This window comes from Strix uralensis, chromosome 17 (genome assembly GCF_047716275.1).
Source record: "Strix uralensis isolate ZFMK-TIS-50842 chromosome 17, bStrUra1, whole genome shotgun sequence".
In the NCBI taxonomy this organism is placed as follows: Eukaryota; Metazoa; Chordata; class Aves; order Strigiformes; family Strigidae; genus Strix; species Strix uralensis.
Genome location: NC_133988.1, coordinates 14,941,518 through 14,955,432, shown reverse-complemented (window position 1 = coordinate 14,955,432; position 13,915 = coordinate 14,941,518). Strand labels below are relative to the sequence as shown.

Genomic DNA, 13,915 nt, shown 5'->3' with positions numbered 1-13,915 from the left:
AACTTACCCAGTGTTCCTGATAGACTGGAAATAGAAACTTGTCCCTCTAATTCCAGTACTGTGCTCTGATGCCAGACCATCTTTTTGTCATCTAAACTGGCATCTAGTTTCTGCTATTGCTGCCTATTATGTGCCCTGGTATAGTGTCTCTATTCCCTGTGCTACCCGTTGCATCTAACAACTTGCTTTTTTTGCCATACTAATTAAGCAAGTCTAAATTTGTGTCCTGTTCATTATCTTCCTTCGCTTCCCCACTTCTGGCATTGTTCTGCTATCCCTTTCCTGTGTGCTGGCATGGGCTTTGCTCTTCCTTGCAGTAAGGTGGTTCAGAAAGTTGAACTGGCAGAAAACTCACAGTCTTCCTCCCTCGCAGAGAGGGGGAGGAATATATATATATATAATTTTTTTAATGCTGTTTTAGCTCTCAGCACTAACTGATGCTGGGCTAAAACATGATGGATGTAGCCTTCTGCCTCTGTTGTGAGTTTCCACTGGGGAGCTGTGCGTCAGAAGAGTGCCTGGTGAGTGAGCCTTGATCCATGATTAGGGCTTTTGTGCAATAAAATTAATAAAAAGAAGGTATTTGATGCTCCCTCTTTATGCTTTTTTTTGGGTCTTAGAAATAAAAATGAAATACTATAACACTCGCCTATGTTTAGCATGTCCGCTGACTTGCCATTTTGGAAGTAGAACCATTTCTATTTTTAGAGCTGAGCTTCCTGTTTGAGCTCTCTTTAAGTTTGTCCTTTCCCTAACACAGTCAAACTCTTTAAAAAAATCTTAGTTAAACTGGGACAGTTTTGCTAAAAACAATCATGTTCATGTCCGGATATAAACAGCAGTAAATTCACTTTGAATGAACGTTATAATAAAAATTCAACCTCTCACAAGAATGTATTTCCATGATGTCAAAACATGAAAGTGAAATTGAACTGATGTGTTGATGTGGTCACGGTCATCTCAAAGTCTCTGTCTAGAAGTGGATTTACAAATGAGTTGTCCATGTGGGAAAATTAACCAGAACAGCTATTTTAGAATAACTCCCTGTAGTCACACTGTTCTTGTGCAGTGAGCATCCTCTGCCTTAGCTCATCCAAACTAGAAAAGAGCTGTCTTAATCTGGAGGAGTAGCACCCAAAATCCTAAATATTTCATGGTAGTTGTTATGCTCTACTGCCATAATTTACCTTAGTCCGAAATGACCTTTGAATGTAGCTATGCTTTTACGTAGAAGTACATATTAATATCAGCATGCTCTGGAGGTTTGATGTAATCACAGCTATATACATCTTCAGATGTCCTCATTCAAGTGTGGTACTAGATGTGTGGTGGTGTTGCCAGCCCTTTGACAGAACACCTTTAAATACTAGTCTAGACCAAAGGAGAGCTGCAGGATTGCTGATCTAATTCACAAGTTAGTTGGTAACATGAATGGTAGTTGAAGGTCATCTTCTATTTCCTAGTTGCCAACTATCAGGAAAATCAAGGCCATGCTGTTTGTTACAGGCTGGTGATGAGGTTTCAGGAGGGCAACCTAAGGGAAGAGGCGGTCTTCCCTCCCAGTTCTGGCTGTTTCACTCCTGCTTGTGCTGTGCTGGGTCTTGCTCCTGAGGTCCTTCTCCTGCTCTAGCTTTGGTGCATGCCTAATCCCTCAGTGATTATCAGCAAAAAACTAGAAAACGGAAAATATTTTCCTGATATCTTAGTAATCTCTATTTGTTTGCCCCAAAGTCGGAGGAGTGCCAGGGTCAAGGCGAGAGAAGGTCAGGGCTGCAGAGCCAGGACAGGGGAGGGGAGACCTTCGCAGAGCAGGGAGGTTTTGAATCATCTCAGCCATCTCCCAAAACCCCTCCATGGTGGAGAGGCGTGCTCCGTCCCTGGGAGCTGGATGCTGGGTTGCAGGCTGAGCTCTGTCCCGCGTTGCCAGATGCCCTGGGCACAGCTACGCTCTTCTTTCCACTATTGATATTACTAGAGGAGCACATCACAAGAAAGTATGTAAATAAAGCCATAAAAACCTAAATTGTCCTTTCCTTGTTGGGGTGTGGTTTTGTGTCAGAGGCAGCTTTTCTAAACATAAAAGGAGAATAGATTGCATTGATCCAATCAATGCTCCTTTGTACTTGGCTTTTGGAAAGTAAAGAACTCTGCTACTGTCAGATTAACATGTCACTTAATGAAAGAATTTAATTTCTGAAGGATTCTTAGTATGCAAAGATGCTCTTGATAGTGTAGAGTACAATGATAATATAAAATGCTATTAACTTGAAATTATTTAATTCTTATAACATTTTCCCTGTATTTTATCTGTTACTGTTAAATATATTTTATGTTGAGACATTTTAGGGAACCATCAATAGTCTTAAAATAGATTTGGTACATAAATAAAACATAGGATTTTCAACAAAGTTACATCCCTTCCCACTTGCCTTAGAACTTGTATTATTTTCCTTTTTGTAATTATTGTGTGCTAGCTCTGTCTTTTCAGCTACCTGGAGTATGCTTATACTACAGGTTAATGCATTTGAATACTGTAGAAAAACTAAAATGTTTCTTTGTATATGGATTTTTCTTTTTCTTTGTGGTTTTCACTGGCTGAAGTTTCAAAGAATCACTAGAAAATTACAGTTTATGTTTTGGGTAGATGTAAGGATACTAATTGATTCTATATAATGCTACTAAAACACATTATTTGCCCTGAGCCTCTTTCTTTAGTCTAGTCCTGTAGCATTAAGGCTTAAGACTTTTTGCTGGCTTAAGCTCTTCCTGAGGACATGCTCTAAATACCTTACCTTTTGTTGCGTGAAAAAAACTAATAACATGGGTTATTGCAATTTGGCAGTTTTATACCAAATGATAAAGCTACAGACACGGAAGAGGGGAAGGAAGGGGAAGGTACATGTCAAGTACTTGTAGCTTTACATCTCCATAAGAAGAAAATAATTTAACCCCACTGAAAAGGCTCCTGCTCTGCTGCCAGCGTGCATGCGCTGGGGAGCTGGATGGGGGGCAGATACCTGGGGGAGGGGTGTAAAGGGGAAAGGCAGAGAGCACTGCAAAGGGCGAGCGGGATGGCTTGGGGATACTTGTTTCATGGTGGACCAGGCTGTGCTGGGAAAAATGCTGGGTGAGAAAACTAACTGGGAGGTGCGGGGCAGAGATGCGTGCAAGTGTCCGAGCTGGACTCTTACTTCCCTTTGTTCTTCTGTGCCCTCTGGTGGATCTGGGAGCGATGGTATTGGTACGTGTCTCTTTTGAGTTGTCCTTATCCTGGGTCTGAAACCCAGGGAATGTCGTGAATAGCTCCTCTGGAGCAAGGACTTTCTGCTCTGATTCACGTCCCTCCCAGTTAGGATGGGATATCGTAAGAGTCTCCTGTGGGTAGCAGATGAATACGTGCTTTCCAGCTCCGGGAGCTCCGGAGGGATTAACTGGGATGCAAGTCAAAGCCTCAGTCTTTAGGTACAATTAACCCGCTAGTGAAGCTAGCAGATTTCCTAAGGCTCTGCCAGAAATCCTGCCTTACAAACCAAGGGGTTTTTTTCCCAGTAAGAAGCAGAAAGATTAGAAAGGACTTGCAGGCCTGTCCCTTGGCATTTGAGGTTGGTTTCTGGTTGTAGATGCTATATTGTACCTTGGGCACAGATCTTAATTCAGTCACAAAGGGTTAAAATAATTCCTCAAGGTAGCTTTATCCTCTTAATGGACAGGCTCGATAATCATTCTTACAGAAAGGACATTCCCTCTTTCCTCTGCAGTGGGAGAGTTGCACCTTTTCCTGCCAGTGGTGTGCTGTGGAAGAGACAGCAGCCTAGAAAACACTGGTGTAATTTTCACTTCTGATTCACAGCTCCTGTGCATCTCTCATGTTCTACTGTATCTCATGTATCTACTATCTCTCATGTATCTACTGCATCTCTCATGTTGGTTCATGTTTGCTTTGCTAATGGACCACCTCTTGCTTCTTCTGCGGCTGGTATCAGTGCTGAATCCACGTCAGGGCAAAGAGCAGGCTGTTTTGAAGACTGGAGTCTGGCAGCCTGGATAATGCAAGTCTGAGGCTGTTTCAGGTCAAGGCAGAGGAAGGCAGTGCTTCACCTTTTTAGAACTGGCAAATGGCAACTGTTGGACCCCAGAGGAGATTATTATAGTCCCAGAATTTCCCATTCACTGTTCCTTCTCTGGTAAATTGTTACAATATTCTATACGCAAAGCAAAGTGTGGGTGCAATTCTGCAGGGGACGTTGATGAGAGCTTTGCTGAATGACTTCGGAGCTGGAGCCCATCACTCCTGAAGTCTCTGGGGTGGACTTGTTGAAGCTGTGATTTGTGAAAGCGTTTGCTGATGCAGGGAGGGTGCCTGTGTAACCTGCATTCACAAAGTGCAGTCCTCTTTCTGACTAGAGGACAAGGTCTGCCTCCCTGTTGCTCTCGAAGTATTTTTGCCAAGCTCCCCAAAACAGAGAGGACCAAATCTCCGTACCAAACCAACTTGTACAGGGTGGGCAGTGGGAGGCAGGGACTCTGCACAAGTCATTTTTCCTCCAGGTGTTCATGTCTATGTAAAAAAAATACTGGTATTGCAGCATATAATAATGTTGTAGAATTTAATCTGTTAAAACCTTTACAGCATCTTGGTCACTAGGCCTCTAAATAAAGGGAGCAGATAGTGTATATGCTATTCCCTCCCCTTAGTTTTACAGTGAATTTTAGTGATACGTGGGCTGCAGTAACTTCCTTTTTTTTTTTTTTTTTTTAAGGTTTCAAATGAAACATAGTTCTTAAGTAGCTCTTCCTGATTGATTTTGTTTTCCAGCTTCTGCAACTGATTTTTCCCTCTCCTTCTTGCTTTTGTTTGTTCCTCTTGTCAAAGATGGCGCTAGCTTGTTTCTTAGTTACTGCCTTTGTGATTCTTTGGGGATTCGCTTGTGCTTGATGAGTAAGCAGCAGTAGAGGAGGAAGATGTTTCTCCTTTAGGCTGTAAAATCCCCTCCCATGAACCCTAGCATCACCACTTTGCCTCTGAGTCACATCTGCTGCGGGAGGGGAAACAACACCTCTTAATCCCACACTGTCCAGGCGTTTTTCAGTCAAGAGTTATATTGGAAAAAAATACTGGGAAGCCAAGGATGAGGTGACGCATGGCGCACTGAAGCTTCCATGTCAGCAGTAAGAGGTGCTCTTTGCCAGCTAGGGATCCAGGTGTGTGTTAATCCGTCGCAGCGAGCGATGAGCTGAGTGAGTGAGGAATATGGTCTGTATGAGGGCAAGAGGCTGCCAGCGTCGCTGAGATCCTGCTGGGACTTGGTGGGCTGCATCGGGCTTGATTGAGTGGAGTCCTTTCTTAGAGGACAGGGTGAGAGTGTGGCAAGAGGATTATCTAGGAAATGGTTAACAGAAATGGTACATCAAGTAAAATGGATGTCAGAGATGTTCAGAAATCCAGCCTGACCTGAGATCTCTCAGCCTGCCACTGCTTTTTGGAGCCTCTGTGTGCTTCTTTCCCTTGTTCTTCACCTGTCTCCCCTTCTGGATGATATTTTTTAACCTTCTCTGAGGGGCAGGAGATAGAAGAAAGAGCTGAATCTTTTCAGGAGAGAAGAGATAAAGTTGGCAGTAAGCCAGAACCGCTAGGAAGTGGGCAGCGAGCACAAAGCTGTTAACCTGTAATTTATACATCTCAAATTTTGCGAGCGGTACTCCAGGAATCATTATGTATGGGCTTGTTTGATAGTACTGTGGTTTAAGAGAAAAACATCCCCTCAAATTACTCTTTAATTTGGAAGTCAAGACACTATCAATTCAAATCTTAGCTCTTCTGCCCATAATTGATGGTCGTGTGCGTTTAACAAACCTGCTATTGAACTGGGCCTCATACTTTTAATTCATCAGGTAACTGCTGATTTTTCTTACAGAAGGGATAATCGAGAGGCTATACAAGGTTGTTTCCAGCAAAGCTGAGATCAAATCTAGACTATAACATGACAGATCCCAGACTCGCCATGCAGTCCTTCAAATATAATTTTTTGGCATCTGTATACTTCACCTCTCTGGGCTGTAGCCGTTGCTTTAATCCCCAGGCACTGGAAGCCAGAAATCAGGCTGGTGCTTATTCAGGACTTCACCCCCGTTGCTAACCTATCGAGTTGAAAGAAGACTATTCCTCCTAGGTAGTAAAGTTAACAGTTAAAAAAACAACAACAAAAAACCCCAACCCAAAACTAGATTTTATGTATGTCGTTTCAAACATGCAAATACCAAATTTAAGGACTCTTGTGCTTTTCCACACATAACTAAACTTTCTCCCCATCCTGCCTCAAGGTGGCAACACTACGTCCAGTCCCGAGCTCAGACTAAGGATGAAATCCTGTTCACCGGCCTTGTAGTGAAGAGTGTGACTGACAGGCCAGTGGGACTATTCCAGATTTACACTGTATAAATTTTTCTTTTTGATTACAAAGCTTTACGGTCTTGAGTTCCTTTCCAGAATCATTATCACATCTGTCACTGTCATTGCTATCAGTGGCTAAGGATGTTTTTAATGGAGTGATGCAATCCAAACTATCACTCTTGCTGAAATACTGCTCCCAAGCACACAATAGGCCAGGTGCTGTAATTATTAATAATTCCCTCTGATGGCGTATATCGTCCCTCCATTTTGTTTTAATGCAATTTATTTCGAGTTATTTCTTCGGCAGTGAAAATGGTTTTGGAGTGATTTTTTGGAAGCGTTGCGAGTTTGTTTGCTGGAATCCTTCTTTCCTGGAAATGAGGCATGTCTCTCATGGGCTCCGGTTTGCTCACACACAAATGAACTGCTAATTAGGATGATGAAATTGCTGGGAGAGGTGAAACCTTCCAGTTGGCCGAAGAGAAGATTGTGGATTAATCTGTGTAAAGCTGAAGGCTCGACTAAAACTGCTGTTCAACATTCTGGTGCTAATGAGACTTGTATGTCTGCCACTCGAGAAGCTGAAAGTATGTCCTGTAGTTTTTGTTGAGAGATCCAGAGTGGGGGCTCACTCTTCTGTGGCATTTAGTGCTTTCATCTCCACGGATGATGACTGGAGTTGAGAATACTCAGCAATCTGTATAAGGTGTTCAGCGGTTTATAGCATCCAGTGATGCAAGGCAGTTTGCTCTTTATGGATAATTTTTGTACATGAGTAAAAGCATCTTGAGAGGCATATGGATGTTTAGAAAATTGCAGAGTATGATTTGGAGAGCTATTTGTCTTGCGTGCCCCCTGCTACTATATTGTATCGCTTCTTCATAGTTTTTAATGTACGTCTGCTTGTGTCAATTCACGTAAAGGAGGAAACTACTCTCTCCATCTCTGTGCAGCAGAGATACCAGGTGACTTGTTCGGTGTCATACTGGGCAAAAAGTCGAGTTCAAGTTAGTTCCCTGCTCACTGTTTGAGCTGCTCAGGACCTGTGGAGGGACCTATGCTGGTCTCCCGTCCTCTAACAACAGCTTCCCTGCAGTTGTTGAGAATTTATGCATATATAATAATATACATACGTATATATACACACATACATATATATTTTAAAAAATAAAGCCAAGGCAGATGTTTTGAGACTGTTTCTGTGTGTTTGCAGGAAGCCGAAGGATAGTGGATGTGATGGATGTGAACACGCAGAAGGGTGTTGAAATGAGCATGTCTCAATTTGTGAGATACTATGAAACACCAGAGGCCCAGCGTGAAAAACTCTACAATGTCATCAGCCTGGAGTTCAGTCACACGAAGCTGGAGAACATTGTCAAGCGCCCCAATGTGGTAAGGGATCCTGTGGTGATGGTGTTTCTTTTCAGTTTCTTCCCAGTCACCAGTTGCTTTGTAAGAAATAAAACACGGAGTTTAAACAAGGTAATGTGAAGTACCTGTAACTCCTGTCCGTTTAGCGTTAGGATCTCATTTTTACCCAAGTAGGAAGCTGGTCTCCTTGACAGTGGAACTTAATTTACAGGAATTAGGTACCTGATGAGCTCTTAATCATGCAATTTTCACAGATACCCAGTTCCTCTCAGGTATTTAGGGGAAATTCCATCCATAATTAAATACCTCTCTATTGTTTTTCCTCCTCTAAGGAAGTTTACATTATCAGGAAGCTTAAATTCCTTATATATGAACCCTCCTATTAACTAAAAAATGTTCAGGAGGCTCCAAAGCAAAAAGGTTGAAACCACATGTATTAAATGTCAAAATCTATACATAATTAAATCAGCATAATCACTGTCAGAATTGGCAGTGTCAGAGGAAGGGGGTATATTTGTAAACATTTTTTAAAGATAAAGGGCTCTTGTGATTTTGTTTCCCAAGGGAGTCACCAGCAGTGAAACTGTGACCTTATTAAAAAAGATTATTTCTTTTATCACTAAGGTGTAACCATGTGTGGGTGAGGGTTAGAGCATCAACTCAGTAATACACAGTGATGAAGGAGATGGCATTGGAGGTTTCAGAGTATCTCCTCAGGACACTCGGCAGTTGATGAAGGAACAAAGGAACTTCTCAAAGTAGAATGCATGTGCTGCTTGTTCCCTCCGCTCGTGGCACTGGATGCTCAAGGCACTGCTGGATATGAAACTATAGCTCTATGATGTTTTGTTTTCAGACACTTTTCTCCTCATTTCTAAATGCTATTCCAGTTATACCAGCAGTTTTTTTCACTGGGGACATCCCTTGCCTATGCAGACAATATAAACACCACACTTCTGCCTGAACGGGTCAAAAATAGATGGCAGTTCTAATTGCCGATGTGTAGAAGTAATTCTGAAGTAGGCTTTTGTGTTCTGTTACACACGTATCACAAATCGAATATTAAGCACATATTTAGAAGTTTGTGCAGGTTTTTGCTGTCATTCAGGCACTAGTGGGCAGTTTGGAAGTGCTCTGGGGAGTTTCTAGTGTTTAACTGAACCTGGTTTTCCCAAGCATATCATGCTCAGTGAGCTTTTAAAACATCTGTGCAAATTTCCTGGGTGCTCAGAACTGAAAAATGCAATTAGATACCCGTTACTACATGTAAATGAATACTTCATATCTGTTTAATACAGCCTGAGTGCACAATTGTTTGTAAAACCAGGAATATTTGGATCTCACTGAAGGAGAGATTTGCATTCCCGTTAGGTACTTGGGAATAGAAGAGAGGGTGCTGGGGAAGCGGGTGCTGAGAGGAGGTCCAGTACGTAAAGTCAGATACTAGTTGAATACTATATTTGTATAAGTGGTTCCCTTGAATTCTGCAGAGCTCTCTTAGCCCACGTAAGGCAGAAATACTTGATTCATGTTCCCTGTTGTGTAAAAACTGTGGGTTGCAATATCAGGATGTGGGAATTATTTCAGAATCAGGGCAGTAACCATCAATTTTGTTTTCACATACAATTGTGAATTGGTCCTGTTTCTACTGGCTGCATTATCTCCTTTTGCCTCTTCTCAGAGTACTGTGTGTTATCAACAGTACCTGGTGCAGATGGAGAAATAGATAGGGGTCAGCCCCAATCTGCAAGAATTTCATGTGCTAATTGCCCTGTTATGAAAATCCTCTGGGGACACAAACAGTTGAGTTGACTCATCCAAACAGCATTCCTGGGTGGGCCTTTAAAAAGATTTAGCAGTCAGGAGGCTAAGTGGGGTGCTAACGATGACAGAGTTGGACTTCTCTGTTCTTGCTGCACACGGTGAGAGGACAGCTTTGTCACCAACGCCTAGGATAGGTCTTGCAGTCCTTATTGACCAATAAATGGAGGTTCATTCACGTGTTTTTCGAGCTGGGTCGGGGTGTACAGCCACACTGTGGCCAAACGCAGCACTACAGCTTGCTTCGTTGGACTTCCCAAGTTGCCTGGTGTTTTCCCCTGTTTTGAAATCTAACACGTGTGATCCACTTGCATAACCAGAAGGGAGCGTTAAGGGTATCTAGCACAGGCTCCATCATAAAACAGACCAAAGAAGGAGTCACAGGCTTGTCCCTGCTGTGGCTGTGATGGACAGATTGCAGTTCGTGCTCTGGTACCCAGCACAGGAGCTATGTTTCAGTGTCCCCTGAACAATCTTCAGTTTCCATCTCTTCCTCACCTTGCTGGCAGTATGTTTCCAATTGTTTGGCTTTTGCTGTTTTCTCTTGCCCACACTTCCTAAAAGTTCAGCTTTTGGACAAGAACTTTGGTGAATTTTATGTCCAAGTAGAACAATGAAGGAAGTGCACAGTAGGCAATAATGTAATTACTCAAATCAGAATTTGGCCAGAACAATGGTGTTAATGTTCCTTGAAGTGTAAGGTATTGGAATAGTATAATCTCTTTTATGCTTGTATTTTAATGTTAATAAATGTAATTTCTAGGCTGTTGGCTACAAAAATGCACTTGAATACAGACAGCAGGTGATGCTGCAAGAGAAGGTGCTCACAGGTGAGCACACAGGTGGGCACCCAATTAAATTGACTGCAAAACCCTCCTTACTCTGGGTTTTAGAGGGCTGAGTTGTGATGAAGTGCTGCACCTTACATGTTGGGTCCATAGGATTTTTGCTGAACACTAAGGTTCTTCCTGTCTGCGAGCATCTGCTGCTTCTGTCATTGTTAGAGCTTTAGCCAACAGAAGTATATCCTGCCATGTGTTCAGTAACTAACAATTGATTTTGGTGGGGCTTTCAGGTGGACTTAGTTGACTGGGTGGATAATATGTGGCCACAGCATTTGAAGGCGAGACAGACGGATGCTACCAATGCTATATCAGAGATGAAATACCCCAAAGTGAAAAAGTAAGTTTGTTTAAGTCTTTAAAAAGCTCTACTCTTGACCTCCTTGATTAATTTCTTTTTCAGTTTGCTGAATACAATCTTTAATCAAATCTCTTTGAAAAGTGCATTTTCATTTTTCAGTTTTGAGCAACTCTGTTTTGAAAATGGCAGACTGACCTTACATAGTGAATTCTCCAAAAGTACTATCCAAAGAAATCACTTCACAGGATACAGCCATGTCATACAGTTCACACAGTGGAGTCAAAGTCCTTCTGTAGGCTGGGTTCAGATCCTTCCCAGGTTCTAAACTACTAATGGCTGAAAAATTATTAGCTGAGAGATGCTTTGTGAAATGAACTTGAAGTCCATTTTTAATAGGTATGTGTCTCCCCAAAAACTCATCACTGCCCTTCATGCCACTTTACTTTTCTGTTGACTTTTTCAACAGCAAGGTCAAATACTGGACTGATTATATAGGCCGTGTTTCTTGTTTTGGAGGACCTGCTCAGGGCAGGTTTGAGACCAAACACAAGAGTGGTTTGTCCTGCTTCTGCCTATCTTGGGTCTAGTTTTTGGGCAAGTTGTGATAGCATAACCTCACCTGTTTCTTCTGTTTGAATGTCTTCCTTGAAACTTTTTATATGATGATGGGAAAAGGGAACTATTTTGGGGGCCTGAAAATGTGCACTGTAAGATTCATAGGAATTACTACGACTGAGATGGGGATTACTGTTAATGATATAATAGCTATTGACCTGTATGGCTGATGAACACCATATAATCCTGGAAGCCCTTCACTGCTGTTTGTGTTTTAGAGGCATTTTCTATTGGCCAGACCTAATGCTGGCGCATCCTGGGCTCTGCTGTTGAACTGACCTCTAGTGTTTTACAAATCACTCAGAACTCCTTCCAAACAGTAATGTCTCAAATAAATTGGTACCAGTATATACAAAGGAGTGGGCAGTCAGAAAGTGATATACATCATTTACTCTCATTCTGTAAAAATAAACAGTTTGGAGGTAAAGGTCTGCGTAATAGAAGAGCCTCTGTGGCACGCATCATGGGGAAGCCTGGTCCTACGATATGCTCAGCACCATCGATTTCAGTGGAAGCTAAAGATACTCCCAAGTTCTGAAGCGTAAGATGCTTGTTAGGGTAACTAGATCTGGATAGGAGTGCCAAATTTCACATATGCGTTTGGAAATGTCCTAAGTGACTTGCCTAAGGTCACACAGTAAGTCAGTGGCAGAGCAGAAAATAGAACCCAGCCAACTTGCTTCCCAAGTGGTTAGTCTATAAAATAACATTATTTATAATCTGCTAGAGCTAAGAAACTAAATCAGGATTCAGGGCTTCAGGATTCATGGATTGTACATGGTAAGAAGTAAAGAAAACGATCCCTCTCCTAGAGCAGGCACACTCCAGATGCTGAAAAAAATGTAACAAGTAAACAAAGCAAGGCAGAGATGGTTTAAAGGATAAGGTAGCAACATGACTAACAGAATTTAGCAGAAAAAGCAGAGTATATTCTTGCAGTTCACTACTTGCATCATGAAATGCCAGATGGTAGGTTTCAAAGAGGGATTTTAGAGAAGTAGCAATTCAACAGATTTTGACATGGAGCTTTTCCCATGTGTGGGGGATGGCCTGGTAGAAAGGAAAGAGATGCCTGATGAAGAAGCAGACACAGAGCCATTGAGGTTGCTGTCACTGGCAAAGTGAAGGTGGAGGTTGACAGCTTGATAAACTAGTAGATGTGATAGGTAGAGGAAGGCTAAACAGTGAAAGACTGTAAGCACTTGAAATGTGACAATGGAGTTTGATGTGGGGAAAAGGAGTTACCATGCATGAGAGTTAAAGGCAAGGGTGATGCAGCTGGAGGGATGAGGATGTTGCTAGTGAGCATCATCTGGCATAAAGACTAGAGAAAGCTGCTTTGCAGCACTGTTGGCACAAACCCCTCATCAGTCTGAAGAAGCAACAAAGATAAAAGCAATAACAAACATTGACAGCCTAGGAGTACAAGGGAAGTTGTACTGGATCAGGACAAAGATCCGTGGCACTCAGTAACCTGTCTGCTGTTGGGTGCTGTCATAGATGCCCTGGGAGGAGTGTAGGAACAGTGTAAGCATAAAATGATGCCACCTCTTAAAATTATCTTCTGAACTTCCACGCTCTGCAGTTCAGGCAGGGGCTGTCCTGAGGTGGAAGTAGTTTCTGTGTGCTTAGTGACTCTCAAGAGATTTCTTTTCCGTGAACTTGTCCAGTTAAAATATGAACTCCTCAAAAGATTAGCTTTCTCCATCTTTGGAAATTCAGATTGGCCCTTTCCTGTACAGATACTAGTCCCAGCTATTGCTGTGAGTACCCAGAGGGTATAAGCCCTTATTAAAGAGATCGTGTTCAGTTGTGGAGCTAAATGTCAGTGCTGTCACTTGTTTCATGCTGCCCATTCTTTTATGTGAATCGTCAATATTCATATGCTTTATTAATGACTGTTGTTGCTCAGAAATGGGATTGTTTCATTTCATTCTTGTTCTTAGCATTCTCATAACACTAAGAGTTTGCAGTATGCAATACCCACCATTAACGTGTTCCCTATAAACAAAAAGCACTCCAGCGAAAGCGTTGCGGTTTTGCAGACACAGATGGCATTACCAGACACAAATGTCTGTCTTGGCTCCTGCACGTCAAGTTCCGTGCTGGGAGTGAAGTTAGAGAACGCTCCATCTGCTGCGCTGCTTCAGTTACCAGGAGCACTACGCGCGCTGGAGACCGCCCTGGCTTTCACTTGGACTTGCACCATTAACTTTTTTAAAAAATTCTGGGTAATGAGGTTATTTTTCTGTCTGTAAGTAAATGACTGCTTACCTAGTAGGAGCCTTAGAGGACTGAATTAAGTGGGGAAATGGTTTATGTCAAAAATATGTAAAACTTTCCAAGTACTACCTCTTAAGCAGTAAACCAACATAAATTAAGGGGATGTCTAGCTGAGATTGTAGTGTGACAAACTTCAAACTGGTATAAGTTGGCATTGCCCCTGAAAAAACAGTCCCATGCCCACATTGTTTCATCCTCATCACTTGAACACGCCATTGTGCAGCTGCAGAGTAAACTGGACTGGGGGCTGGTCTGGCTGAAAACCGACTTGGAAATAAAGAAGAAAAATTG

The 13,915-nt window shown here is 42.3% G+C and overlaps 1 protein-coding gene across 8 annotated transcripts in view; it reads left to right on the top strand.

The window, feature by feature from the left end:
* Window positions 1-13,915, top strand: part of KDM2B (lysine demethylase 2B) — a 126,251-nt gene that overhangs the window by 28,612 nt on the left and 83,724 nt on the right. For all 8 annotated transcript variants that reach the window (XM_074887701.1, XM_074887707.1, XM_074887705.1 and 5 more), the window contains 2 exons: window positions 7,605-7,783; window positions 10,659-10,765. In XM_074887701.1, the coding sequence (XP_074743802.1) occupies window positions 7,605-7,783; window positions 10,659-10,765 (286 nt within the window). The remainder of the gene's footprint in view (window positions 1-7,604; window positions 7,784-10,658; window positions 10,766-13,915) is intronic.